The sequence below is a fragment of the Hippocampus zosterae genome, chromosome 15, assembly GCF_025434085.1.
Source record: "Hippocampus zosterae strain Florida chromosome 15, ASM2543408v3, whole genome shotgun sequence".
Lineage (NCBI taxonomy): Eukaryota > Metazoa > Chordata > Actinopteri > Syngnathiformes > Syngnathidae > Hippocampus > Hippocampus zosterae.
This window is the reverse complement of record NC_067465.1, coordinates 10196010-10221309: the sequence shown is the minus strand read 5'-3', so window position 1 is coordinate 10221309 and position 25300 is coordinate 10196010. Positions and strand designations below refer to the sequence as shown.

The window sequence follows — 25300 nt, the reverse complement described above, 5'->3', positions numbered from 1 at the left end:
ACTCAGATGCCAAATTTAGTGGTATTTTTTTCCCCATAATGCCACAGGGGTTTGGCTTCCGCATGGGCTTAAATGTGCACGATTGGACATGCAGAAGTCAATAACCTGTGGCATCATGGGAAAATGCTAGCTTTATTAGTATTTAGCCTGTTTTACCACAACATTAGAATGAGTTTGTATGACGGTTAAAAATGTTTTATTCCACATTGGCAGTTGACGTTGGCGTTTGAATTGCACGCTAGCACCGGCATTAATCGCAATCACAAGAGAAGGAATTTTACAGCAGCTAAAATGTGATCGCCGATTGTTCTGCTTGAACAGGCACCCAGGACCTAATTAAAACAAATCGTCATCAAATTTGATTCATTTCATTTTCAAGAGAGATATGCCAAGAACCAAAACACACATTTTATTCTTTGAATGCATTTCAATTTGTTGAATGATATTGCAGCAATGAATTGCGATAATGAGCGGATGCGTTTCTATCAGCAAAACAGTGCGAACATTTTGTTCTCGATTGTGTCTAAAATTAACAAGCGGCTGCGTTTTTATCAGTGACAATCACCAGCGAAGCTGTTTATATATGTCGACATGAACAACAATTGCTGAACATTCCGATTGAGTAAAATTCGTGTGTGTGTGTGTGTGTGTATATATATATATATATATATGTATATATGAAATTAATTTCATCTTGAAAAAAAAAGTGGTTTAAAAAAATGTTGAGTGTTTAATAACACACACAGCCATAATCAAAAGCACATTTTGTACTTTGACCGAATCTGTCAAGCTTTTGCGGCGCAATTAAAAGTGATATGGTTGACATTGGCGGCAAGTGATAAGTACCAATAAAAGAAAAAGGGTTGTACAGTAGTTATATATAAAACCTTTTTTTTTTTTTAAATATCATCAAACAGTGTGTCAACAAACAAAAACAAGAAAGAAAAACAATCGGCTTCAAGTATTTTGGGAGATAATTATAGCAGCTGACGCACACTCACTGACATCATTAAGTTAATAGAAAATAACATTTTCATCAGCCAGGTGATGTGGGGGGGAAAAGTGCTTGAGAAAGTGATAGAATGTGGAAAAGGAATGGTGGCCAAAAGTATTGGGACACCAATTACAAGTAGAAATGGAAAGAAAATACGGACAATGGTCACGGGACACGTTCGGGGCGTGAAAAACAAAACAATTTGGACAAAAGTGTTTGGACACCCACAGGAAATGGAAACCGTGAAGAAAATATTTGGAAATCGACCATAAACTGGACAAACGCTTTGGGAATGCCGACAGGCCGTTTGGAGATGAACAGGAAGTGAAAAGAAATTGCGGTGAAAGTTTTTGGGACAACTAAGTGGGAAAAAAAAGTGTATTTCGGACAAAAGTATTGGGACACCAGCAGGAAGTGAAATAAGTGTGCAAAAAGTTTTGGTACACACATCGGAGGTGAATAGTGATGAATTTATGATATATTGAGAAACGTTTTGGGAGAGCGCCAGGACATTTGACAAAAGTATTGGGACACAAACAAGGCATCCGATAAGCGATTGAGGAGTTTGGATCAAAACATTGGGACTACAGAAAAGGAAAAATTGAAAGAAACGTGGACTTGGTGGACCAGATTGATTGATTGATTGATTGATTGATTCACAGATCGAGAAAAGCCGGGTCCCAATTTTTACCGCCTTTTCTTTTATTTCCTTTGCCCAGACCGACTGTCTGCCATGCAAACGCTTTTGTCCCTTTTCTACCTTTTTGCTTGAGGAGCTTCAAGAAGGGAACGGAAATAAAACGGCAGAAAAGGGAAAAAAAGTTCCGGAGATGAAATGTAGCGATGCATCTTGAAGTCATTGAAACTTTCCTCATTAAAACGCCCGGCGTCTGCTTGACAAACAGCTGCCGCGCCGTCGATCAGGTTGGCTTCGCTCCACTGCAACGCGTCTTCATTACGTCCACGAGCACCCGAGACGTCGCGCTCGTTGCCGTCAAAAGGAACTTCTTCCGAAAACAAGCGACGCCGATGCGGGAACAGACGCCAGAGGCCTCCTTTGGAGACACTTCAAAGCTTCAAAAGCTCTCGGAGGACTTTTAGTGAGCTGTCGCAAGCTCGCAGTGGGTGGGAGAAACATGAAATAAAAATGACAAAAAAAGACCCCCCCAAAAAAGCCAGCTTTTGAGGAAATAAAGATATTTCACGAACGCATTTTGGATTTCCTGCCACATGTTGGCAACCTTGATGAGATTAATAATTCAGTCGGACAAGAACAGAGCGACAATTAATGTCTTTTATCAGCCTCGCTCGACCTCCACCAAGGCATAAAAAAAGTGGAGTGTCATATTTTGTTCATGGTTACGATCACGTCAGGATTTTCATCTTTTTTTTCTTTAACAGTAGTTCATTTGATTTTCATTTCATATACATGAAAAAAAAAGTAAAAAAATTGAGAAAATTAATAGCACATCCAAAATGAATCTCACATTTTGTTCTTTGATTGCATTGGAATCCGCTGAATGGTTATCGCTGCTATTCATCGCAATCGTTGACAAAACACATTTTTCTTTGCACGCTCTTGTCCACACGTCACACGATCTGACATTTAATCTGAATCCCAAAATTTGGGGAAAAAAGAACACCACACATGGCCGTAACGGAACACAGATTTTCTTGTTTTTGTTCAAATTTGTCAAGCAAGATCACAATCAATTTCTCGATGCGCACCTTCATCCCGATCCGTTATCCTTTTGCGTCTTTTTCACAAAACGACTTTGCGGTTGGCTGTTTCTTGTTGCTTTGGCGTGTACCTTACAGCCTGTGATACTCACATACTTGAGAACATGCTGGAATCACCCGGATCATATATTCGCCATGCTCCATGGCAAAAACTGAATAATGATTTCAAAAGTCATCCCAAAGTTTGTACAAAGACACAAAGTCACCATTGACATTGTTGAATATTTACAGGTGTATACAACCATTACACGTGTGACCCAGCATGTCTTATTGTGCTGTCAAGTTCTGCCATACGCGTTCCATAGCCGCGTTTTTTTTTTTTTTTAAATGAAGTATTCCTTTGGGTTTTGCCCTGAGGTATTCTGGGAGTCCGCCTGGTGTTCAAAGGCCAAGTCCTGGCTTACATCCTGCTGCCCGCTTTTCACTTCCTGGTTCCGGTACGTCTCCTTCCGCCGATACAGGAACTTGGCTGCCATGGCCAGAACGGCTGCCGTCACGAAGATGATCACCGCGATCACGCCTGCCAGGAAAAGGCACCAATATATTAAATTACGAAACGTAATTGGGAAGAGCGTTCGTCCCATTGGTCACTGGTTCAAAATCCCGCTCAGTACCTTTTTTATTTTATTTATTTATTTTTGTACTATGTTTACAATTCCTTGCAGCCAATCGCGAGTTGCAAACGAGCCGTTTAATTTTAAGGGTTTATAGAATAATTAACAGTTATCCAGTTGAACAATGTCTGTGTAGTTTGCGACGAATCTGGAGACAGGAAACACGTAATGAATGGAAAGTTTATATTCACGTTTTAAGTTTCATTATGTAACAAGTATTTTTAAATCTCAATTAACTCATCTTTGTGCTCATGTTGTGTACAGACATTGGACTGGATTGAAGAGTGCGTTAAAGAGTTGGCGTTTATCACACGGAATCCAATTGGTGAGTTGTGTAAATTGTGTACTACTTTGAAAGAAAAAAAAAACGTCTTCTCCAACAAATTGAAAATGTATTATCTGTTGCACACACACAAAAATTGTGTTCTGTGACCTTGTTTTGGTTGACAGTGTATGAAATGTTGTAGAATACTGGACCCAATAAGTGCGAGACAAAGATTCCAGTTGCAAACATGCGAGGGGGAGCGTCTTCTTTCTAGATATTTTACCTTTCATACAGAGCAGGGTCTGAATTATGAAATGCCAGTATTTAACAGGTCCCATTCATTCTGCATTGCAACAAGTGACGATAAAGGCATAATAGGGCAACCGTGTGAAGAAAGAAAAGAAAAAAAACCCCAAATAACTTCATGGAAATCTTATAGTGGCCTTCGGGACAGATTTGCTTTTACATTCCAGTGAAAATGTTTGCTACCTCCAATGAGTGCCGAGTCTGTCCGCATGGCATTGACTAAAGGCTGGCCAGAACTGGACGGGTCTAGAGCCGAGGAAGACGAGAAGAAGAGGAGGAGAAAGGAGATGAGAAGAGAAGGAGGAAAAGTTAGGGCAAAGCAGACTGCCACATAACGCAGATGTCTGACGAGGCAAAAAGCAACCAGGTGGAAAGTAAACAGATTAATTAGACAGATCGTAGCGACGCAAGCGCAACACTCAGCACCGCGGAAATACCTACACAGTGATCTCAAACCATCCCTTCATCCTTCCATCCATTCAAACATCCTGTGTTGACGTAACCAAGTCAGATCTTGTACTGTACTAGCACTCTTAAGTATTAAATATTATATGAAATATTCAGTATTAAAAGCCATTAAATACAAACTAAAGTGGAATTTTCAACACCATGATGGAAAAATACTAGAGTTGTCAAAGGATTAAAATATTTAATCTAATTAAAAATGCAACTGTCATAATTAACTCAAATGGACTAAAAAATTAATCGTGGTTACTCACACATTTTTTATCGTTTCTGAATTTCCTTTTACATTTTTTGTCCTATTTTTACCCATTTTAATGCTCTCATCAACATGGAATCATGAATCAGTTTTCTATGTGCCAAATGCAAATATTTACTGAAATAACAATTTTGATTTTCAATTTTACATGAACATTTTTCACTTGGAGCAGTTATTCACACATAATCTCTCACACAATATGACTGTCCATCACCAACAGTGAAAACAATATTTTGTCACACAACAGCTGCTTTAACAGCTTTTTTTATAAAATCAAAACAGAGCAATATAACATTATAAAGTGCACATCTAAGGTAAACTAGTACTCAGCCTATAGTAGATTTAAACCATGGTTACATACTTCGTTTTTCTCAAGTTTACTATGAACACAGCAGTCTGTTTCTGTATGTTTGTTGAAGAATAACGAGACACCGGACACCAGTGTTCATTATGTGCCGCTGTATTCAAAACTGCCCGTACAAAAAAAGCGCACGCACTTCTCCCGTGCTGCTGGGGCAAACCATTCTGAAAGGGGGATGGGGAAACACTCCGCCTAATACAGTCAGGCTATGTTGATTGTGTTGGTCCTTCTTGTGCGGAAGTCTCTCTACAGTGGAGACGTTTTATTTTCGCTAGGTCGCTACCACTGTCAGACAAACACAGAGAAGCTCCACCCGTTCTATTTATATGGACGCAGAACACTGTAACCTTCCACACAAAATAGTTCCAAACAAGTAATATCCGCTTGTGATGTGTGCCGCGTTAATCTCGCGAGAAAAAAATTAATCCCGTTAAAATTCATTTAAATTAATGCCAATAAAAACACGCTAAACTGACAGCTCTAAAAAATACACATTTTTACTACATTTTTGCAAATCGGAGATGCAAATAAACTTTTCGAAATAAATTTTCTGTGCTGATCCTGGATGTGCCATTGTTTGTTTGTTTGTTTTTTCTCGAGCACATCAGGTTTTTGTAATACCACTATGACTATTAACAATAATAAAATAACAACAAATATATGTAATATAGTAATATTACTGATTACTAATACTTATGAAGTAAGGCTTAGGTTCAGCAATAGATGGCTATTTTTCTGAATTGACGTAATGACAAGTTGCTGATGGTATCGTGGTACACTCGCCTGATTTGTATGCGGGCAGCATGGAATCAGTTCCCAATCAGTGACGGTGTGGGTGTGGACGTGAATGTTATTTGTCTCTATATGTGCTCTGCAACTGACTGGCGACCGATTCAGGGTGTAGTCTGCCTTCTGCCCAAAGGATGGAATAAGTTCCAGCAACTCCCCGTGACCCTCTTCAGGAGAAGCAGTGTTGAAAATGGATGGATGACTTAACTAATGGATGGATGATTATACTATATAACCTCAAGGCAGGGTGATAAAATCCCTACTGCGCCAGCTTTTATGTCAGACTAACAAAAATAAATAAATCAATAAACCTAAAAAAAAAACCAAAAAGAGACACGCTAGGAAACAATGTAAGACTTTTTGAAATATGTGACCAAAAAATACACGTGTAGATACATAAAGCTATCTCTGATTAAAACTTGACCAGTGTAGGTGATCAAAAATTCTGTTAGCATTAGCATGATTAGCAAGTAGCGGAAAAGTCTCTCACCTGACGGGTGCGGTGTGTTGTGCGCGGCATAAGGACTGGACTCGGCCGGTGAACCACAGTTGGAGCGGACCAGCGGGCCGCTGATGTGCACGGTTCCGCCATGCGGACGGAGCAGCGCCTCCTTGAGGGGGCTGACGGAATTGAAGCGAACCACTGACAGACAACCACTGAAGCCCAGCGAGGACAAGCGGACCAGATTTGGATCCACTTCTTCCGACTCTGTGACATATGAGGGGACGATCCAGTAGAGATTTGAGTACACAGAAACTAGCTGACCTCATTCGTGCATTCATTCTTTGTCACAGCGCAACTTGTTGATATTGCTACTCTTGTGACTGTATTTTTTTTCCTCATCTTATCACTTTTTATCCTTTTATTATAACTTTTCCGAAAAACATTTTGAAGATTTTACATTACCCCTTGGGCGGCCCGGTAGTCCAGTGGTTAGCACATCGGCTTCACAGTGCAGAGGTACCGGGTTCGATTCCAGCTCCGGCCTCCCTGTGTGGAGTTTGCATGTTCTCCCCGGGCCTGCGTGGGTTTTCTCCGGGTGCTCCGGTTTCCTCCCACATTCCAAAAACATGCGTGGCAGGCTGATTGAACACTCGAAATTGTCCCTAGGTGTGAGTGTGAGTGCGAATGGTTGTTCTTCTCTGTGTGCCCTGCGATTGGCTGGCAACCGATTCAGGGTGTCCCCCCCCTACTGCCCGAAGACAGCTGGGATAGGCTCCAGCACCCCCCGCGACCCTAGTGAGGATCAAGCGGTTCGGAAGATGAATGAATGAATGAACATTACCCCTTTTACTTGTGATCTACAACTTTTTAAAAATGTTTTACGATGACAATTTTCTTGTGTTCATATAACACGGAAATGCACAAATAAGCACTACTTATTTATTGATACTACTTATTTTCCACAGAATATTTAGCAAATGTTGGTTGGCAACTGGGCAGGTGTTCACTGCACCCCCTTCATCAGCATGACTGTGTGGGATTGACACATATGGCCTAAAAGCTCCAAACCGTCCATCATGGCTCTACCACCCACCATGTTTGTGCCTCCATTTGTGGCCCTGATGGATGGCGGGGTTGGCTAGACGCGACAGAAAATCCACTTTCTCATCGCCTTTCTTCGATGACGATTTGACAACAGCAGCGAAAACACTAGCGGAAAGCACACCGACACCCTCGGACGAGTCGGCGTTAACATTAGACCTGAACAGGTCACTTATTTGACTGACAGGCTTTTTGTCTCTGAGTCCTAAGGACAGAGCCAGCATTTTTTCACCTTATACCTTAATAATGGAACTCACCAAAATGGGACATGACCATGTTCCAGGAGAGCTTCTGGATGACTGTTGCAGTTTCTCAAATAACCACTGTTGAGTGTACGTGATTCATTTTTGGTAGGAATCGTACAAAATGTATAAGACAAGTTTGTCTTTGAAGGAGCCCTGAACATGACCAAAATTTGACTAGATGTGTGTTTTCTGGCACGGGTTCTTTTTTGGTGGATCTACCCATGTTTTCATGTCAACCAAATTTCATGCCGCTTGGTTAAACCGGTTTTGGGGCCTGAATTTCCCACTTTTATTTCGGTACACTCACCCTGCACTTTGCCGAGCAACAGTGACCTGATGCCATTGAATTCGCCGTCAGACGTCAAATTGAAGTCTTCTCTGGTACTTTGGTCAATCTGAATAAGGGAAACACAATATGGCTTGATGTTAACGGCGAAGAAAGTTATTTTGTGGATTAGCAGTTAGCGACTTGAGGATGATTACCCCTTGCTGTGTTCTGAGAGAGCTGGGTAATACGTTGCTCTCAGCAGTCGATCATGGGAGTAGGAAAACGCGCCTCAACAGAATTAGAAACTCTTATGAAAAGTATTCAATCAAAGTTCTCCACTGGAGGTGATTTTAATGAGGGCAAAAGTGAGGAGAAAACCAGTTTTGTCATCAAAAGGTTAAAGCTTTGATTCCATGTGACGGCAAAGATTCAGAGAAACTTTTTAATAGTGTTTGACTTGCGTCAAATATCACTTGACTGCTTTTGCTTTGAGGCTTTTGCTAACTTACAATTTCAGCTAGTTGGGCTTTTTGGTCGTGTTCTAACCATGTGGTTTTGACTCCCGAAAATACTCGCTTTCGATTACAATAGTTGACTTCCCTTGCCTTGCAAGGGTTCTTGAGATTTTTTTGTGGGTCCACTCATCATAAATATGCCTACAAAATGTCATGTTGCCAAGTGAAACTGGCTTGAGAGGCTACATTTTCAAAAATGCATGAGATGTTTCATAAAGGGTAGTGTAACATAGGTGACCTGCACACATCCGACAACTCCACAGCTCTGGTTAGCATTCGGCCTTAACATGATAGTGTTTGACATGTCAAAAAAACAAACATCTCCAGCTCTTCTTTTTAGAATTCTGCCTTTGCAGGTTCACCATGATTCCCTTACATCTTGTCAGACAGACGGTGAACCTTTAACTCTAAGCAACCCCAGGCAGCCTGGAGCAGACTCCCCTGCTCGCAAGTCCGACACCGTTTGTCGAGCTAAAGCCTTCAATCCTGGCAGAAATCTTTTAAGTTCCTTCTTCAAATAGGCAAGCCAGCCAGCCGGCAAGGAAGCTAGTCGGTCCCTGGAGCTCCTTTCATGTCAAGCAGGCGATTTAAGAGTTTCCTCAAAAAAAGTACCACTGAATGGGGGAAATAACATACATAAATTGCACGCTTTAGCAAACTTTTGCATCAAAAACGTTACTCATGGCGCCATTTCTTGAATTAAGCGATGTATTATCGTTGCAGTTTGTATAAGCACTTGAAATAATTGTGTTAGCAATGATGCTAATGCTAACACAACACGACACTTCCCACACACTCATATAGCCAGCTAGACGGGGTTGTCTTACAAGCGCTGTCTTATCATTTAAAGTCTGAACATTGTGTTTACATAACCAATTAAAAAAAGCTCAAATAAACAATGTTACTGTTTTTAAAACCTTTTTGAATAAAATGTAAATATAATTGCTTAAAAATATATTTGCAATTAGATTGCATAACTATCAATAACAGTTATGAGCTTTATTTCATTATTAAAATGAAAAGCTTTACAAATGCAATTTTACATTTCAATATTTGTCTGACTTCCATTTGAATCGCACGCTTGGGTTCTTGAGACTTATTCATACATCTCCGTAAGATTTCCACTAAGTTTTATGTAAGTGGGCACTCGTTTTTAAACGAAGTAATGAGCTACTGAGCGAGCTTTGGGAAATGTATTGATTTTTTGGCATATTCCATTTGTTTGTTTGTTTGGTGTTACCTGCAGAGACACGGCATCCATCACTCTGCTAACGACCACCATATGCAGACGACCGTCGGCTAAACCCTTGGCTTGGCTCCTCAACACTTCAGCTTCCTTGTTGCCATGGAGTTTGTAGTGCACTTCCAGCTTATCTGTGGGTGCGCACACACACACACACCCAACCTTTTCTCATTTCTTATCTTATGAATATTACCAAGTTGCATCTTTCATCCGTGTGTTGACTCTCAATGAGGAGCTTTGCGTCTTAAAGAGGATAAATCCTCATTGCCTATCAATAACAGTAATTAATTTTGCTAATATTACACCGGCGTTAAGAGGAGACGTTCTGAGGCCTTTGAGGCAGCACGGGGATAAAACACATTGTCCTTCACACGAGCTATTTAGAGCCACTTTCGAACCAGCTAATTAATCCCGTAAAGAACCGCGCTGGGCGGGAGGTTATTTTTATAACGGCAAATGGAGGAAACAATACACCACCCAAAGAACCCCGCCAAGATTTTAATAGCTTTTTAGCATGTAATGTTAGCATTTAGAGCTATTTTAGTTGCATTTCATTGCACTCATCTTTAAAAAAGAGAAATGGGAATCGCACCCATTTGAGTGAGGACCTTCGCCGAGGTTGAAATATGAGCAATTAACTCATTCAGTACCAGCCAATTCTTGACCAAGTCTGAAAAGACGTTTAAAAACGTCTTTGGGAGTGAATGAGTTAATGGACACCTAACTTTATTCTGTTAGCTTATGTTGCTAATGTCGTTGCGCACCGTGCTGCAGCATCTCAGACTACAAAAGAGGAGATGTTTAGGGCTAACCTTGTAGCGGCCCTATAACAACACTCGACAAAGTTACGTGAGAGTTTGTGACCTTCCATTAAAAAGCGCTGGTCATGTCTCACTAACGACATCGGTGGACTTTCCCTCCTCCCAGCCGAGGCTAAAAAGCTAATAACGGGCACAGCTGGAGTGATTAAAAAGGCAACAGAGGCTGACAGGATGACTGCGGCCGCAGGAGGAAGCGACTGACATTGCTTGATAGGATTGCTGTAGCAAAAGAAGAAGCGGGAAGGCGGGGGGTCAACATCATGTGAAGACGATGGGTTTGGTCAACAAGATAAGGCGGGATTTAGTGAAGATGAGCGTCTGAGAAGAAAATGAAAGGTGAGGAATCCAGGATGAATTCTTGGGGTGGTGGGGGGTTGCTTTTTGTTGTTGTTTTTTTTTGCAAATCATCATCAAGCTTTGCTTCAAGCTTTCCACATTTTTGGCATAGGCAAAAAGAAAAGCTTGACAGTTTGGCATTGCCTAGTTGTCATGCATTTAGTCTGTTTAAATACAAGCCTTGGAATGTGTCCAATGTGGTCTCAATGGTTTCAAACAATATTGGCTGTCTTCCCATTCAATTTTAAGCAGGGTTCCTTGAGACTTTTTTGTGCGTCCATATGCACCCAGTTATGGGCTAATTGGATAAATGGGTGTCAGGGGCAGTTTTTTCCCGCCTAACTTTCCAGGTGGTGCTGTTGATTGAGAAATGGCTGTTTTAAACTAAAATGGACAACGTCAACTTCACTTTCATGCATGGGTTATGCTTTTTTTTTTTCCATGCATTCTGGCCTCATGAATTCCAACAAGATTCAGTTTGATCTGCAAAGCAGGTGTTGCTTTTTTTCTAATTTTCAAGGGGTGCTACTGAATAATAGATGGCTGCTTCACTTTAAACTAAAATGGCCAGATTCACATTCAATTTCGGGCATCCTTGAAACGTTTTCACGTGTTCCGTCATGATTGACAGATCCACCAAATTTTGTGATAATGGATGAAACTGGATGATTTAAAAAAACTGCCTCACCCACCATGCTTGTTGATGAGCAGTGCCAGGTACTCTCGCTGGTATGACGATACGAACAGCAGCAGTGCAGGACTCTGGTTGGTTCGGAAGCTTAGTGACACGTTTTCCGCTCTCAGGCTCAGGTCGGACAAGATGGAGGATGGTAGCTTGGCGCTGACATTCCCGCTGCCTCGCTCAGAGGCCTCCATCTGGAAGGCGTAGTGGACAGATGTTGTCGGCTTGAAGATAGCCGACAGCTCTGGGGAAAGGACGCAGGTTTAGTGATGGCCATCTCAGTGCAGTGTTTCATGCAGTTGATCATAATGTACTGTTGAGCTAACTAGAAACTTAATTGGAACAGTCTTTAAATAGTTCAGGTGCTACTTTAAGGAAATGTGTTATTTTGTGACCTTTGAAAGTTTTGAATCTGATCGAATGGCTATGACATCTGGGATGCCTCAAGGGTCAGTCGTTGGACCCTTGTTGTTCAGTCTGTATACATTACCCTTGGGTCAAATGTTTCAGCACACCAATGTCGGCTATCATGGCTATGCAGCTATGTTGATCAATGTCCCCAAATGACAGCAGTTCAATTATCGTGTCGTGTCACTGTCTGAAGCAAATAAACACCACTCTCACCTGACTGACAGAATACTCCGTCATAGGCCGACTGGTCACAGTCGCAGTGAAATCCGTTGTTCCGCTCCATGCAGCGTCCATGGTTGCGACATAGCGCACCATAGCTGTCGCAGTGACCTGGGCAGCCTGGCCGGACGCCGGGTGTGATGCGCGCCCTCTCTTCCAGGTCCAGGGTGGCGCCGTTGAGCTGCAAGGAGCGGATGCAACCACGGAAACCCTTCTGGCGTGACGCTGTCCCCCCTACACATGCATTTTATCATTATTAGATTATTTTGACAAATGTTTGCTTTTTCTCTTTTGGGGAATTTATTATTGCACAGCTGGGATTTATGGTAAATTATTTCAACCATCGCAAGTTTTTGCAGATTTACAGTACTCTTATTTGAATCATTTACTTTCAACTGATCCAACTTTCAGAGGAATTATTTTAAGATCATTCTAACCTGTGGAGCATTAGGGGAATGTACGGTCGGAAATGCACCACTCCTGCTGCACCAAACCTTTCCCACTCTCATGTAATCTCTGGATCAAGTGTGGCTGTAAATAATGATGCTTCATATCCTCTTCGGAAAACAAATCCACCCGAGTGTTCAGGTAAACTCGTTTAACACATTACTGGCCCAAAATCACTATTTCTTGCCGCTTCTTGATGCAATCTGCTCACTTGTTTGCTGGCTTGTTGACAGACATGAAGCGGCGTCTTGTGCCGAGATTTGCACAACAATCAAAATCAAACGATGGATTTAGCGCTCTGAATATGGACAAATAGCATTAGCGTTGAAGCAGTGATAAAGAGACCCGTGGTTGTATTGATGAAATTTTTTCGCAGCTTGTTAATGGCTAATTACATGACTGACTGATTAATGACCGCCGTGGTTTAGGTTGTTCAATTAATGATTATTTTAAGAGCCTCCCAAGAATGAATCACATCGGGAAGTTTATTAGCATGCCGTGCTGACTGGAGCATTTTTCTTATTTGTTCTGTGGTTAGGGAGATAATGGAGCTAAGTTAACCAACACAGGGGCTAAAATCTAATGCTGTGTTTCCACCCAGGGGTTCACTTGAGTATGGCACAGTAGACATATGCAGGCATTCCCATTGCTTAGTGCATATTATTTTTTTTACAGCCGAACAAAGACATAGCTAATAAAGCTATTGAACGTCCACATTAAACATTAATGACTTTTTGTGAAGGAACAAAGACATGGCAGGTAGCTAAAGAATCTAAGCAAATGGGCAGGAGTTACAGAAGCTAAGCTAATAACCGCATGCATCAAAACCTGAATTCTAATTTCCACTCAGGGGTTTAGTTCAGGTCGGTTCGGCATGGTATGCACCTTTGGGTATTTTCACATTTTAATCAGAAAGGGTACACTCATGGTAAAAGTGCATGCATTAAGCAAGAAAGACACAATCAAGAATCAAGAGCTAATGAAGCTAAGCTAGCAAATGTATGGACTACACACTTATACCTTGTGGCTCCGTTCCATTTGGCTCGGTAGGCATTTTGGTGCCTTTTTTTCTCCGAAGGGTATACTAATATATTTTAGTTGCACACACACACACACACAAACACACACACACACACTGCTCACCAATGAAGAGCTGGCTGTTGAGCTGCAGGTGAATGTGTCCATCGATGGGCGCCTGGCGGGTGGCGGCGGGCATGGCGTCCAATCTCAGCGATGCCTCTTTCACATTGCGCTCTACGCGAACCCGATGCCAGCGCTCATCATTCAGTGGGGAGCTTGAGTCCACGCCAACCTCTAGAGGACCGTTGCCAACATCGAAGGAGAACAGAACGCGGGTGGGAGCTGGTTGGGAACAACGTGGAAACCATATACTTTGTGAGTAAATCAGTATTTGGGTCTTCGATAAACATGCAATTTTTTGGGGTCACAGTCGTTAGAGGCTAAAAAACTGTAAAAGATCCCTTCATTGTTTGTTTTGGAAAATTTCAGTTCATTTCAGATTAAATGTTAAGTCCATCAAAAAGTTCAAAGATGACAAAATCACGAATGGTAGTATTGGAATCGAAAACGGTAAACTGTCTTCGATAAACTTTATGGATCAAAACTTGTTTCTGGAAAAATGTGAACAGTTCTTGTGACTTTTATGAACCTAAGATTTTTTTAAATTGCCTTCAATATTTACAGTTAAGAATGTTGTGCTCACGGCCCGGTGGGTCCAGTGGTTAGTGCGTCAATCTCATAGTTCAGAGGTATTCGGTTCAATTCGGCTCAGGCCTTCCTGTGAGGAGTTTGCATGTTCTCCATGGGCCTGTGTGGGTTTTCTCCAGTTACTCCGGTTGTGAAATCAAATATATATATATATATATATATATATATACATATATATGTGTATATGTATATGTAGTCATCATTAACATCAATGGAACATTTTTCAATCTTTGATGCACGAAATAGAACATATTTTGTTATTCTACAAACTTTTTTTTGATGAGTACAATTTCTTTACAGCACTTTATGGATGTGGTTTTGTAAACACTCGGGTCTATTAAGAACCCAAAACGCCTGTGCCAAAGAAAGCTCATCTCTATCCGGTGTTTGCTTGCATCTCCTATTACTACGGATTCCCTCAGGGTTCAATCCTAGGGCTACTTCAATTTTGTTCCGAACACTCGACTCCATTTCTGCAAGCGTTGAGTTTGGTATCTTGCACCAGCTCGTGCCTCCAGGGCTTAAGAAGAAGCTATTCCGTATTGTGTGACCACTTTCATTTGCGCTGTTGATATAATTGCCTCAGGCACGTTATGGATCGCCGCATGCCGGAGTGTCGCCAGAGCCTATCGGTCTCCTGAAAGATTTAGCAGAGTGTCGGCCAAGCAGAACGCCGGCAGCGGGCAGGAGGAGAGGATGAAACAATATTCCGACTCCCTCCGTTTCTTGGGAGCCTGGCGACAGAGTTACCCCACAATGGGAGCAGAGCGGCAGTATTCCAAGCTGGAACCTGGTGATTTCCCCTGGGTGTCCCTGCATTAGCTGCTGTTTTTGTCCCCTCAACTCCCACGGCGACCACGGCGGCACCACAAATGAAAGTGCGCAGACTCGTCAAAGTTTCATGTCGTAAACAACCGTCTCATTCCCATGCAAACAAAATCACATCGAAATGACACCCAGAAGCTCCGTGCTAACCAGTCGCCCACCGTGCCGCACGTTGGGGCGTGAACTCACACTGGAGCTCGATGCGTATGAAGTCCCTGATGCCCAGGTTCTCCAGGAAGACGCCGGAGGGAGCGCCGGTCTTGAAGAGGAAAGAGATGTCGGCGCTCAGCTCACCATGGAACGTTGGGAAGTGGAGGTATGACGTCTCTGTGGCGAAGAAGGCAGCGTTCCAGAAATTCTCTGAGGGGAGACAATTATTTCAATCATGAATTACAGTAATGCATTTTAATGATCTAAGGCTGAATTTATATGGTGTGATTCAAGTGATACAATTTTGGTTTTTTTAACCCACAAAAGCACAGTTGGGTGTTGAAGGTGCGGCTTATCCGCCGATGCCCCTTATAGTGTGGAAAATCTGGTAACTTTTTTCATCAGACTCTTCTCCGACGTTTTCATTCAGAAACTTCAAATTCAGACACTTCTTTTCTAGACTCTTCAGACTCGCCTTCCTAATTCTCTTTCTCCAATGCTACTTTTCCAAACACTTCATTTCCGACTCTTGATTATGGACGCTTCTTAACTGGACTCCTCTTTCCGGAATCTACTTTTCAGACTCCTTTCGTGACTCGACATATTGATCCAGAGTTCATGTCACAGCAGATGCTTCCATGATCTGACTGTCATCTTTCCCTCAATCGGGCACAAGACCCCAAGATGCTTGTACTCTTCTTCCTGGGCTACGATCTTACCCCGACCTGAAGAGGGCACACCCCCTTTTTCTGACTGAGGACCATGGTCTCAGATTGTGTGGTGCTTATTTTCATCCCAACCCCTTCACACTCAGCTACGAACTGCTCCAGTGTGAGTTGGAGATCATGGCTTGCTGGGGACAACAGTACCATGCCGTCTGCAAAAATCAGATATCGTATGCCTTGGCTGAATTTGTACATTTTGTCCATAATGGGCAATCAAAATTACTCCAACTTGCTAGCGGTAATGCGGCCCAAACTCTGATATCATTGATTCCAGGACCGAACAGCCCATATCAGTAACCCATACGCACCGACCACAGAACCTCCAGAGGGAAACGGTCAACACTTTCTCCAAGTCCACAAAATACATGTTGACTGGCTGGGCAAACTCCCATGCACCCTCGAGGACCCTGCTGCGGGTGTAAACCTGGTCCACTGTTCCATGGCCAGGACGATAACTGCACTGCTCCTTGGAAATCTGAGATTTGACTTCCCAATGGACCCCCTTTAGTTGTAACACACCCTCTGCCACCAAGAGGGGCAATCACCACCCCTGCAATGCCCTGTACTTTGGAGTCAGCCAGTCCTCCATTAAGCGCCTTCAGCTGGTCCAGAATGCCGCTGCTCGCCTCTTGACTGGTACTCGTAAGAGGGAGCATATAACTCCTACTCTGGCAACCCTTCACTGGCTCCCCATTCATTTTAGAGTTATTTTCAAGATCCTCCTCTTTGTTTTCAAATCTCTGAATAATCTCGCGCCACCTTACCTTTCTGAGCTCATACGCCCCTACACACCTGTCCGGCTCAGGTCTGTGGACCAGTCTTTGTTAGAAGTACCAAGAACTAAACTGAGGCTTAGAGGGGATCGAGCCTTTTCTATTGCTGGTCCCTCTCTCTGGAATGACCTCCCACTGAACATTCGGCAAGCCTCCTCGCTGCCCATCTTTAAAGCCCTCCTCAAAACTCACTTGTATTCTTTGGCGCTCGACTCAGCATGACTTCGATTTGTTCTTGATTTTACTGCTTGGTGCTTTCTACCGCCTTTATTACCGATTCGTCTGTTTATTGTGTATGTTAAATCGCTCCATGTACAGCACTTTGTATGCAGCGATGGCTGTTTGAAAGTGCTCTATAAATACTGTTGACTTGACTTGACTGAGCTTTTCCAAATATTCTGTTCTGACTCTTCTTTCCAGATTCTTCTTCTTTCCAACCCTTCTTATCAGACTCCTTTCCCAAATCATCTTTTCTGATTCTTCTCTCAAGACACATTAAATTAGATAGATTAGCGGCGTATATATATTAAATCTGGTCTAAATTTGTACTTAAAAGGTAAATAGACTTCAAACACAAGAGTCTGAAATTGGCATTCCATAATAATTTGACCTTTGGACTTGCAGTATAAATTCATCCGAAAAGGATGCTCTCCATGTGAGACTCAAACCTGAGGACCTTTTGTCACAGTCCGACTCCTTAAACATTTATCCATAGTCACCTCCCATGTTCCCTCACTTAACTAATGTATGAATGTTTCTGCGCGGTTTTTCACCGTATGCATGACTAATTCATTTCCATAGGCGACTAGACTTACTGTCGCCATGGCAACGCAGTGGCCCCACCCGGTAGGCGGCCTCTGAGCCGGGGCGCCACACGTCACCCAGTACCAGGGCCCGCACAGGGAGGCTCTCCTTGTGGACCAGAAAGCCTGAGTCCTCGGCCCTAAAAATATATGCAGTATACAATATTATTATTACATTTGCCGTTTTATTATTCTTCATACTTATCATGCCATGCATGTCTGTGCTGAATTCAATCCAGGACAAAAAAAAAAAAGTAGCACCTTGAATAAAATACTGAAATGTTTCGCCTCTAGAAATTGACGGTTGAGCTGAGAACTGACAGGAAAATGTAAAGCGCAAGCATGAACTGTGTGAATAAAACATAAGAGGTTGAAAGAGCAAATGCATCGAACGCGTACAGCCTCATCATAAAACATGTATGTTTCGGTTCGTGAAAGACTGTCAAATGTGATGAGAAAAATAGCGGCCAAAACACAAAAAGCAGCCTTTGTCATTTATGCCATATTTAATGTCCAACAGTTAATGATCTATTCAATTCTATTAGATTCTTTGGCTATATACTTCCCATGGAGCAAATCGTCACTGTAGGGTGGAAATTATGGATGTCCATATATGGTCAGTTTCATACTTTTACACATATCGACACCATTGGTCTCTCCCTAGGTGGGCTGTTATTTTCATGCATTATTAAGCAATTGGAAGTGTTGGGAATCACTTGAGAACAAATCTATTAGCGCTCTTGGACACTTGGACTGTCTGAGAAGTGTTGCACAATTGCCTCTTTACTCTCACTCTGTAAATTTTGCTGTCTTGAGATGTTTTTTTTAAACGAGTAAAAACAGATTAGAGACATTTAAATAAGCCTGGTTAATTGAAAATGGATGGCTGTAACGCTTCCATGAGAAGCAACTGGTCAGCCACGAAGGTAAGTGGCAGCAGATTCATTATCACCCGTTACATAACCTAGTCAGTTAAGCAATTTATTTATTGCATCGTTCATGGCTCCAAATAATTTTATTTTAATTTTTTATATCACATTAAATCTATATAGACCTCAAACATACAATACATTTGGAGAGTGCAGAAGAATCGTTTTTCTTGTTGATGCCGATCTATGTCGGAATAACTTCAAGTGTTGGTAAAATGAAAGAATTTGATTCTGGTCCTGTGAAGTTTTGTGCAGACGAAGCTTTGTTGAAAGATAATTTTTGGGGGGGTCCGGAACTGCATGGCACACTTTATCCCAGAGGAGGAGCGGATATGTTTTTTTTGTGTCATCTCAAAGATGATGAAAATGAACTGCATTGTTATTTTTGGTTTAAATTTATGGTCCTTTGTCTCGTGATTTCAGCAGGCAATAATTATGTCAATTGTCTCGTGAAGCTGTAGATTTGTTTGCGGTGTCAGATGATGAAAGACTCAACTATTTGTTCAAGTATAAGCCATTTGATTAGCTTCAGTTTGTGGCTGCATAGCAAGAGCACACTCTTTGTTTGATATATTTCTGGAAGTCTTCCTACTGTTCATTTTTGTGTCTAATAACCCCACATGGGCTGGGCGCCTTTAATGGTGCGTGACAACAAATAAGTACGAAACTCAACTCACCTCAACTTAGCTACCGTATTTGCATTATATTAAACCCTTTCAGTGACAGTTCACAGACCTACAGTGGATAGTTTATAATAATATCAGGTTACAGGGTTCATGAAAGGGGTTAATGAATCTGATTTTCACCCACAATTCAATCTGAAAATAATCGATTCCGTATCTTGTTGTGTTCATCAAAGATGCAAAAAGTGTTCATTTACGCACACCCATTCAGTATGTTAGGTTCGCTAGTTAGTCTTATTTGTATGTAGTTACCATTCTGCGCTGTCAGCGTCACAGTTGCAGTAACGTTTGGGGTCCAAACAGTCTCCCTGCAGCCCGCACGCGCACTGTTGGCTTCCCGGCTGAGCTCCGGCCCAATAATTCTGACGTCCACCCGGAGCGGCACCACCAATCCACCAGCTCAAGGGGGAGCCCTCTGGAATTCACCAAAAACATTAACATGTTGGACAATGTCTTCTTTTATGACTCTTTACAGCTCTATTGATGGACGACTGCTTTCTGACTCTGGATTTTTGACGTGTCACTGATTCCAGACATATCTTTTACGACTCCTGTCAGACTTCCTTTCTGATTCATCTTTACGGAACATGTACTGTATTGTTCCAATTTTTGTATGTCACATCTTTTCGGACTCATTTTTTTTCCCCTCGCTCTTCTTCTCAGACTGTGACCTATACACAAAGCGCGGCCTCGCCTGGAGTGTTCAGGAGGCGGGACTTCCTGCAGTGGTAGGCCATTTCCTGTTGGCAGTGGTCGGACTGGCCAATTACGGCCAACAGCTGCTCCTCGCTGGCAGGGTAGCGCAGTGGCACAAGGTGCTGACGTTCACCGCTCGATGGCCTCACTGGGGTGAGTTCGGTGATGTTATGGTGGATCTCCATCCATGTGTTCTCCTCTGCTAGACAAAATGGAAGGTAAGAAAAACGACCACATAGATGTGAAATGCACAAACAGTGCGTGTGTCACCTGTCATGTTGCAGTAAACCAACTGCGGTTTGATGGGGCCGCTGCCGTCCACGTCGATGTAGAAATATCCCGATGTGTTGCCGTTGTGCTTGTACGCCTCGCAGGATTGTTCGTACACCGCTAGGAAGAGAAACGAGTAGAAAAGTTTGCAAAGGATGCTGAGACAAGTGTCCTGCAACGATCAAAAAACAAATATTGGAAGAAAATCTTCCACCGTGATGAGGGAGATGAGTTGCTGACAGCGGTAGGATACTTTCGTCCATGCAAAAGTAACGATATACTGTATATAGTTTTTTAGAAGACTGGCCCTGCTTTGACTCACAGCTGTGGCAGGTGGCGCCGCCATAGCCGCTGTCGCTGCAGTTGCAGTGGAAGTGCATCCAGGATTGAGTGCACTGCCCGCCGTGCTCGCAGCGACTCGGAGAACACCTGAAAACATCAAAATAGATCAATCGTGTCTAATTTTTTCTTTTGTGGAAAAATTTAGAAAGCTCGGACGTACCAAAGGAAATATAAAATGCACACACACGTAGGTATGTTTATTTGAAGAAAGCATATTTGCAAATATGTAGCCTTGCTGCTCACCTTCTAAATCAAATTTTCATTTAGATTTTTGTTTCATTCGATCTGGATGGAAACGTGTGTAACGTTTTGTTCCTGACTGCCTGCAGTTGAAACACCGGAGGGTAAGTGTAATAACAAGCTCCCATGGAGTATGACTACTTCAACAGAGGGTCAGGGTGACCCTGTGTTGAAAAGCAACATTTTCCATCTGACTTGCGTTCAATTCAATCAGCATGATCGCCAAGCGTACGGCGGCTATGCGCTAACTGCTAACCAAACGATGGATGCAAAATGAAGGAGTCGTGAGCTAGACAAGGACGCCTGCTCGCTTCGTTAAGCATCGGCTCGTGTTATTAGAACCGCATGTTTTTTTTTGTTTTTTTTTTTCCCCAACCGACAGGTTTGATAATTGTTGTGAACGTTGCGTTAATGAAGCAACGCTTCGGCAGGCAGACCCAACTGCAGGATTAGTTCTGCTTCGGTGGCATCACTTCGTGTGACGACCTGAGAGTCTGAAGTTGGATTAACGGCATCTGTTTCAAGTAACACATTTAAGATGTATTTTTAATTAGTCCAAGGGCCTCCTCTGATTTTGCCCCCTGAACATTGAAGTCACACAGCTAATGCTCTAGCGTATCACACACCGAATTCCATGTTCGAAACTGACCTGTCGATGATGCCGCACATGTCAATCAAGAGGTTGCTGTAGGTACCCAGCATCCTTTGCTGCACCAGGATGAGGTCCACTTGTTGCCGGCCCAGGGTCAGCTGGCGAAGACAACCCTGGAAGGAGGCAAAAGGGTTCCTGCAGTCCTCCTGCCTCTCGTCCTCCGCAGGGCAACCTTCAACAATAAGACATTCAAAGCGTGACCGGGTATAAGGTATGATCATGTCGTACATTTGCCTACCACCGACAAAGAGGTCCTTCTCGATGGCGACGGTAAAGGAAGGACTGGAGTGAGCCATGTCGTCTTTGTCCACGCTGATGCTCAGGTGCCCTCCTCTGGACTTGAGGTCCACTGAATGCCACTGACCATCATCCAGATCGGAACCTAACAACCAATCCATACAGAATCCCAATTAAGTACTGTATGCTTTTGTTTTTATCGTCAAGGCTCTGAATTTAACCCCAAAATTGGCTGTAACTCCAAATAAACTCCAATTTTATCCTAAATTTAACCCTAACCCAAGCCAGAGGCGTCCCTCTGGGTTGAAAAATGAGAAGACCAAGCATATTGAGGGACACTGTGATGACTCCCTTTCCCCCCCCCACTGTGTTAAATACTGTCACTTGATGTCATTCCTTGTATTTTTTGTTTGTGACATCGGGAAAATATCGCTCAGCGAATCTGAATTGTGAGTTCTGTTGCTAACTACTGTGCCGTGACCTAAACCCGAACCTAAGAAGTTAGTTTTCGAAATGTGGGAGGTGTCCAAAATACCTGGTGAAAACCCATGCAAATATGGGAGTGCAATATGCAATCGCTACACAGCCCAGCTGGAACCCAGATCCTCAAAACTGCAAGGCGGGCGTTTCCACCTCAGTACTGTACTTCTTGCTCTGTACTGACCTGCCTGGAGGTTCAGCAGTACCCTGTCAGCTTTCTGAATGCGCAGACAGAGCCGGGCATCACTCAGGTACACCCAGACAACGCCGCCCTGACGAGGGAGCCGGAAGGTGAACAGGAGTCCATCTCGGTTCCACGTCCTGAAATTGACTCCTACGGACACTCCCGCTGTAGGCAACGAGGTCATTGCCCCGGCCCCGGGCAACTGGAGGAAGCTTCGGGGCCCAGGGAAGGTGGCAGAAACGGCCAGCGTCTGGTGGGAGCACGCGAAGGTGACATTGCCCTGGGGGGACATAAAATAATCAAAACAGCAAAAGCATGAATATTAATCCACTCAAGGGGCGGGTTGAGTGTAGGGGCGTGTCCGTGCGACTTCAGGTCACCGTCGTCCTCATCAGCGAGTCTCCTTAAATGCGACATTAGGAACATTAGCATAACCATGAGGAGCCGGTAGCATTAGCAAAGCAAAACGGGGGAGAAACAAAGTCAAATGAAAGACGGATTGGTGGGATGCAATTGCAGCATCATGAAAACACTTTCCAGATTCATATTTCACCGAGACATCACAAAGTTGTTGCTTTTTATCGTCTTTTTTTTTTCCTGTCTGTTCCCTCTCAGAGACTTGCTGTCTTGCTGTACTTCTTTTTGTGGTCTATCCTCTGCCTCTGTGACCGCGCTCAAACAAAGTAAGTTAACTGCGCTTTTAGAAGTCATGTTATTGTGATTGGTTTCTTTTGTCATTGTATTTCATTGTCAGCTCAAACTGCCTACAGTCGCACAGATGACGTGTCGAGAATGTTTATGGTGCAGTTTGGGTGAATTCAGGTTCATGAGCGGCTTGGAAAGTCACCTCGATGGAAAAAGGGGGGGGGGGGGACACGTCGCTGCAAAGTCACCACACACACACACACACACATAAACAGATTGCCTTTGTCCTTTCAAGAGATCGTCACTTAAAGCGCCTCCATTGGAGCATTAACCAAGCATACGAATAGCTCCACTTTCTTCCTTCCAGTTTTCATCTTTTTATTTTTTTTATTTTTTTTGTGTGTGTGAACTTCTTTCGTCGAAATGCTCCCCGGTGAATGTGAATTTTAAAATGCACGGGAGGTCCACATGGCCAATATGGAAGCGTTATACTGAGAGACTACTTTGCCTTCACGCCTCATTTGTCATAAAAAGCCAATACGGGACAAACAATTTATATATCAATGCAGTCAGACGGTAAGATGCCATTTGGTGAACACTGAGATGGTGAGGAAAAAAAAATCTTGAAAATGCAAACATTTCATGACACTGAATATTCTTTAGATTAAAATTAGCATTACGAGTTATGGCTTTCGAATAGTCTTCATCACTAAGTACCTAGCTAAAATCTAACTATCCCCAAACTATCATAAGTGAAGAATTTTTCAAATACGTTTTTAGTATTATAGATAAACAAATTAACAAACAGCTAGCTGCTGTGAAAGATCTTTATGAGGGATGACAAAGTTTTTGTTGTTGTTGTTTTTCTTTTAAAGCTTTGAAGAGGGAAACACGTTCTGAACTCATCCATCCCAAAGACGTTTTTAAACGTCTTTTCAGACTTGGTACAGAATTGGTTGGTACTGAATGAGTTAAGAGCAGTCGTGAATTAGCATGATTTGGCAGTGCGCTACCATGACCTCCATCGACACAACAAAGGCAAAACAATCTAACTAAGATTAGACATACTAGTTTTTACGGAACTCCATCATTTATTCAAATGTTGTCGGCTAAATGTGAAGCCAATTAGCACAAACGTGAAGGTCATCACTGTCCGTCCGTTGGACGTTTGACCTTATTAGGAAAGCAGTCAAGCACTGACCGTCACGGTAGCTCGGCGGTCGCCTCGTCTGGCCATCGCGATCAGGTTATGCTGGTTGTACACCAAATTCTCAAGGCATCCTTGGAATCTCTCCTCAGGAATGTTGGGAAATCCCCCCACGCTCAGCTGGAAGACCCCAGGATGGAAAACGTGAACCACAAGGACAGAAAAAGGTGGCAACTCATTTTTGGAAGACCTGCTGGATATGCCAGTGATGGAAATGCGACGGTAGGTCCACGCTCTCCGTGTGCTGATCCACAGTAAGGTTGCACTGGGCGGCGTGACATTCCATGGCCAGCACGTGCCACTGTTGGTCGTCCAAGAGACTGCCTAACGAGGCCAGACGTCGACGATTGGGACTGGAAGTCCACGCTAGGAGCCAATAAAGACAGATGGTGTCAAGGTGATTTTACATTAGGACCAATGCCTCACCAGATTTGAACCCCCACCCCAAAAATTAAAAAAATGGAGTGTGATGCTCAGAAATGATACACAGTCCATTCCAGAGGATGTTCAGATTTTATATAATGTGGAATTCATTTTAGAGCAAATATTGTTTCAAGTAAGTGGGTCAAACATTTGACATAATGGCAGTGACCCACCAAATTAAAAAAAAATGACCCTCAGAAATCATACACAGTCCATTTATGAGGGTGTTTCACCTTCAATTTGTTTGGAATTCAATGTCCTTCATGTGCAGGAACTATTTCAAGTAAGTGGGGAGAAAACCAAAACTTCTATTGACATATTTTTGGTCTTGTTAACAAAAAGGTTTTATATTATGTGAATAACCTCGATTTTAAAGTACGGTACCTATTTTCGACGATTCCGATTTTTATTCAAAATTTGGACCTTTATATTGTTTTATATTTAATACAGACCAGCGCAAAATGTACATATTGGTTGGGTAGTTGCATGCTGTCCTTGTTCCTTCTCTCTTTGTGGCACAAATTATTGTCCTCCACCAAATGCCAATACTGCCTTGCAACAAGAGTTTGACATGGTTTGAGAAGAATAGGAGCTTTGCCCTGCGTCGCTTTGTGTTAGCTTTGGAATAGTGTCCCCCGCCCATGAAGAAATACTGTATGTCGATTATTTGTGTTCACTAAGGTTAAAGTGCTTAAAAAAAGACAAAATGGAAGTAACGCTTTTTGACAAGACATCAAAAAAGTTGCGAGAAAAGTTTTTTGCAATCTGAAGACAATGTTGTCTCC

The 25300-nt window shown here is 42.7% G+C and overlaps 1 protein-coding gene and 1 long non-coding RNA gene across 2 annotated transcripts in view; one reads left to right on the top strand and one right to left on the bottom strand.

Moving 5' to 3' along the window:
- Positions 1-745: 745 nt before the first annotated feature.
- On the top strand, positions 746-2168 carry LOC127616052 (uncharacterized). Its single transcript, XR_007967019.1, has 2 exons — positions 746-1049; positions 1094-2168. It is a non-coding gene; the product is annotated as an uncharacterized LOC127616052 (long non-coding RNA).
- Positions 2169-2511: 343 nt separating this feature from the next.
- LOC127616046 (contactin-associated protein-like 4) overlaps positions 2512-25300 on the bottom strand; it is a 53030-nt gene continuing 30241 nt past the window's right edge. The window contains exons 6-24 of the mRNA XM_052087468.1: positions 24283-24458; positions 24087-24212; positions 22241-22520; positions 21578-21721; positions 21337-21511; positions 20428-20534; positions 20106-20225; positions 19834-20034; positions 19392-19554; positions 17540-17667; positions 15266-15436; positions 13667-13885; positions 12071-12310; positions 11457-11690; positions 9605-9738; positions 7889-7976; positions 6281-6499; positions 4103-4165; positions 2512-3254 (exon numbers count right to left, since the gene is read on the bottom strand). Coding sequence (XP_051943428.1) covers positions 3058-3254; positions 4103-4165; positions 6281-6499; positions 7889-7976; positions 9605-9738; positions 11457-11690; positions 12071-12310; positions 13667-13885; positions 15266-15436; positions 17540-17667; positions 19392-19554; positions 19834-20034; positions 20106-20225; positions 20428-20534; positions 21337-21511; positions 21578-21721; positions 22241-22520; positions 24087-24212; positions 24283-24458 — 3185 coding nt within the window. The 3' untranslated portion in view covers positions 2512-3057. The remainder of the gene's footprint in view (positions 3255-4102; positions 4166-6280; positions 6500-7888; positions 7977-9604; positions 9739-11456; positions 11691-12070; positions 12311-13666; positions 13886-15265; positions 15437-17539; positions 17668-19391; positions 19555-19833; positions 20035-20105; positions 20226-20427; positions 20535-21336; positions 21512-21577; positions 21722-22240; positions 22521-24086; positions 24213-24282; positions 24459-25300) is intronic.